General features: G+C 48.0%; 1 protein-coding gene across 2 annotated transcripts; it reads right to left on the reverse strand.

Moving 5' to 3' along the window:
* Positions 1 to 462: 462 nt before the first annotated feature.
* Positions 463 to 3,489, reverse strand: GPR101 (G protein-coupled receptor 101). Of its 2 annotated transcripts, none has more exons than XM_078685957.1 (2): positions 3,397 to 3,489; positions 463 to 2,829 (listed from the first exon to the last, which is right to left on the reverse strand). In XM_078685957.1, the coding sequence occupies exon 2, from the start codon at positions 2,359 to 2,361 to the stop codon at positions 1,150 to 1,152; it is 1,212 nt and encodes a 403-aa protein (XP_078542083.1). In that variant the 5' UTR covers positions 2,362 to 2,829; positions 3,397 to 3,489; the 3' UTR covers positions 463 to 1,149. The 2 variants fall into 2 exon arrangements, with proteins under 2 accessions (XP_078542083.1, XP_078542082.1); XM_078685956.1 differs by lacking the exon at positions 3,397 to 3,489 and adding an exon at positions 3,063 to 3,102.
* Between the last annotated feature and the right edge of the window lie 693 nt (positions 3,490 to 4,182).

Raw genomic sequence — 4,182 nt, forward strand, 5'->3', positions numbered from 1 at the left:
CGTTTCTCCTGGAGGGTCAAATCTATTCCATACTTTCAGGGTAACCAACAAATTACAATATAACATATTCCCTTTTAAATTACATGTCTGCAAAGAAAGCCTGGTCACAGATTCGTCAGCATTTGCAACCTGTGCAATTTCTCTCTCGGTGGAACAATCCCAGTTACACAACCCACGCTCACAGGCACACTGTACCGATCAGGCAGCACTCCCCTCCCACAACAGGCACTGAACGTGAAGAGCAGTTCAATCACTAAGGGCCACAAACATTCTAGATACACAATGCCAGCTGGAATTCAAGCTCGTTTGTATTTTATCTAATTAAGACAAATTAATTACCGGAGCCTCTAGTACCCTTCCATTGTAGAGTAAAATGCATGGGGACATGTGCACACTCAAGGCATTGTGTACAAAACACAACCTCACAAACAACCCCAATGAGATTCCACAAGGCTTCTGGCTTAAACACGTCATCTGTGTCGTATTTATTGTGCGTGGCTTATGTTTGCTAATAAAATCATATGTATTGCACGACTTCAGACTTGTAACTTCCATTTCCACTGTGGGCTCTTGCAGATACTTATGGTGCAGTCTTAATCCTGAAGGGCCAGCTCCCTAACACTTTAACGCCAGAGCCTAGTTGGCGGGATTACGCACTCTTCCTGGGCCCGCGTTCTGTACATTTGCATCAGTACCTCTTTGAGATGGGATGGATAACAGGATCTACTATGGGCTTAATTGCCTTTACTTACGGAGTTGATCTCATGGCGGCTCTTCTCACTGATGCCTTAGGAGCCACTGAGCGGTTCTGTGAGTCTATTTAAAATATACAGATATATTTTAAAGTGACAATGTGCATTCTAAAGGGGTGTGATCCACTCTCCTGACTGTACTGTGCTGCGAATCCTTTAAAATGAGGGCTTCTTCTCTTCTCTTCTGCGCTGGTTGGCAATTATGTCACATTGTCCTGCAGGGATTTGTGCAGCGCTAGAACCCTCAACTGCTTGGAACCCGCACCAAAGTGCAAGCATTTGCCACACAAGGCTACAAACCATGTGTGATACCTAGCCCGTGACACAGCAATGAGGTTGTTGCCAGGAGCACCCCACACTGAGAATGGCCTGCTCTGAGATTGCCTAAGACATTGGGTCATTTTTCTGGAGAAAGACTGGTTGAGGTACTTTCCTTTCTGATGTCCTTCACCGTTAGGTGGTTTGAGGTCTTCCCAGTGATCACAGAGATACTGGTTTCGTCTTCTAAGAGTTTTGTTGCTGGCCCAGTCGAAAAGTGGGATTGGAAAATCCTCCCGTCAGTCAGAATGAGATAGCTATCGACTGTGGCATTTTGTGGTTGCACTTGCTTGCAGAAGAAACCATACAGAAGTATCATAAACTCTTTTTTCAAACTTTTGTGCATATAACCATATATGTATGGATGGATGCAACACTGCAAAAAGAACAAAATGAAAACTAAGGATGTCACCCATTGTGGGACATTGAGGTCAGCACTTGAAGAGGCCATACTCAGGGCACTGTATGGACCCATGCTTATAATATAGGAAGATAGGATGACAAAAATAATCTTTGCTGCTTTACAGTGGTAAAGGGGGCGTGAGTGACTGTTTTTATCGGTTGCCGGACCTCTTGTCCTATCTGGCCTGGCTGACCCATTGACTTGTATGGGATGGACTAAAGCATTTTGCCTCCTGGCGGCTCTAAACACCATCCCATAGCACCCTAACATGATGCTGACTGGTAGAATGAACGAAAGCAGAGCACTTATCATGGTGTAGGAGTAGCTGGTGGCCCACAGAACAGTGCAGATGTGATTGTTCCGGTCAAAATCAATCTTTCCCCAGCCGTAAAGAGGAGGAGTGCTTTGAACAATGCTGAAGAACCACGTCCACAGGATGAGCATGCTCCCTCGCCTTGGGGTCATCTTGCTGGGATACGATAAGGGGTGTATGATGGCCAGATATTTATCCACAGACACCACAGTAATGGTATTGACCCCAGCGAAGGCGAAGATGTGCATGAGCACCACCACAGCCTCGCAAAGCCGATGGTGAAGAGGCCAAATCCCAGGCATGGAAGTTACAATGATGCAGGGCATCACCAGCATGGTCTGCAAGAGGTCCGCCACCAGCAGATTGAAGATGAAACGGTTGGCAACCTGCAGCAACTGTGGCTTCCGCTGGAAAACGACCAGAAGCACAATGTTCCCGAAGAGGGAGAGGCAGAGGAGTGCTGCCAGGAGGGCGATCCTCAGGATTGAGTCTGGAAGGGAGGCTGCTGGCTGGGCAGGGAGGTGACCATGGCTGCCATTGCCCGGGAACCTGCGGTCAAGGAGCCTGCTGAGCATAGTCAGTCGCAAGTCCTACACCCCCTCAGGTGTATCTTGCTGGACCTGTTGCGCCCCTGCAGTCTCACCACATGCATTGTCCCCACGCCGCCGCCGCCCAGGTGCTAGGCACCAGTATCTCTTACATGGACATCACCCTCACATATCCACTTGTGGCAGCTGTGGGTTGAGTGCCCAACACCATTTTACGTCCAAGGCCACTGGAGCAGAACCATCCTCACACATCCATGTTCATGGCCGAGGGGGGTGCGGAACAAACCTCCCACGCAGAGCTCTGGGCTTCTCTGTTGCTCCTCAGACTGGCAGAGCATGCGGCTGGTAAGAAAGACAACCTTCCAAGGGGAGGGACAGTAGAGCCATGCCGCCCCTGGAGCTCCGAGGAGAGGCTGGGGGAGACTGCTCATCCTTCCATCAGCTGCCAAGGGCGACTGGAGATCACCTGTGCCGGCTGCAATTCCTGGCAGAGGCCTGCCCAGTGGGGAAAAAACACACAATCAATAGACTACCCCGAACAAGAGCAGTGAACCTACATTGCATTACACATCTAGCGAGAAGAGGTGAAGGTGGAGCACGACAAACACAAGCATGACAGCAAGAGCAACATGCAGCCGGATTAAAAATACATTTCACTTTACGAAGGAAGCGTCACAGATTGGCAACAGACGTCGAAAACACATATTCCCGGCGATGTTTATATTTACCTGTTGGTGTTCAGTGTTTTACATCTGGTTTCCTCAGGACGAAGATAAAATGATGGATGCGCGCCCCAGCCCCTCCCGTATTCTCTATTTCTGTGATTTGAGCTCCAGGAGAGGAGTCAGCCCCTCCCGCCCGCTCCCCTCCCCCTTTTGCTCGCCGCCCCCCTCCTCTCCGGGCTGCTTTTCTCTGAATCTCAAGGTCCGCCTGCACAAAGCAGGCACAGGCAGCAGTGTCCGCGCGGGCACGCAGCCCACCCAGCAAAGCCATTATTTCACGAGCAGCAGATTTCCTCCCCAAAAAGCCCTCGGCTTTTAAAGAATGAACATCGTTGCTTACCTCGCGTAGGGTTCAGCAACGTTGAAATCCCCCTAGGACCGTCCATTTGCCGCGAACGGTTTAGTCGAAGTCGTCACATTCAACAGAATCCTTCAGGGGAAGCAGAGAGCCGCCTCAGACTCGGAGATCCACACTGAGGTATGGCTGTGCTTCTGCGCCAGGTGGTGCTGGCGAGTGTGACATATCCATAGGAACACCCACCGAGGACACGCTCTATGTGCATAACGCGCCAAGGCAGCTGCAACATCTGAGCGTGTGGAGGAGAAACAAACCAGCAGGCTGTTGCAAACATAGAAACCCTGGGTCACTTCGAAAACGGGACGGATTTGGGCAAATATAACACACTATTGAAAAAAAGGCAATTATGAATATAACAAGAAAACTGACTTATGAGATAAAAAAAAAATAAGCCGTTATATAATAAGAATTATAATTAATGAAACGTGGAAAGTCTCTTCCGTGAAGTAGACATCGTAAGAAGAATTCCTTAGAAAGGTTCGGCGAATTCCTTAGATTTCATGGAACACATTACTTTTTTTTAATTTTACTGACTCTTAATTATGTTTTTTTTTAGTTTAGAAAGCTTTATTGAAAAGAAATATGCGACGTAAAACATCATTACAGAAGTAAATGATAATAAAGAACAATAGGGCATCAGATAAATAGAAACAGTGTAACAGCATTCCCCAAAAAAGGGAAAAAAATAACTATACCAATAAACAGAGCTTTTGTGTGCATTTTGTCAAAGGGGGAGAGGAGGATAAAGGGAAAAGGGAGAAGAGGGGA

Source organism: Lissotriton helveticus, chromosome 4_1 (assembly GCF_964261635.1).
Source record: "Lissotriton helveticus chromosome 4_1, aLisHel1.1, whole genome shotgun sequence".
Classification (NCBI taxonomy): Eukaryota; Metazoa; Chordata; class Amphibia; order Caudata; family Salamandridae; genus Lissotriton; species Lissotriton helveticus.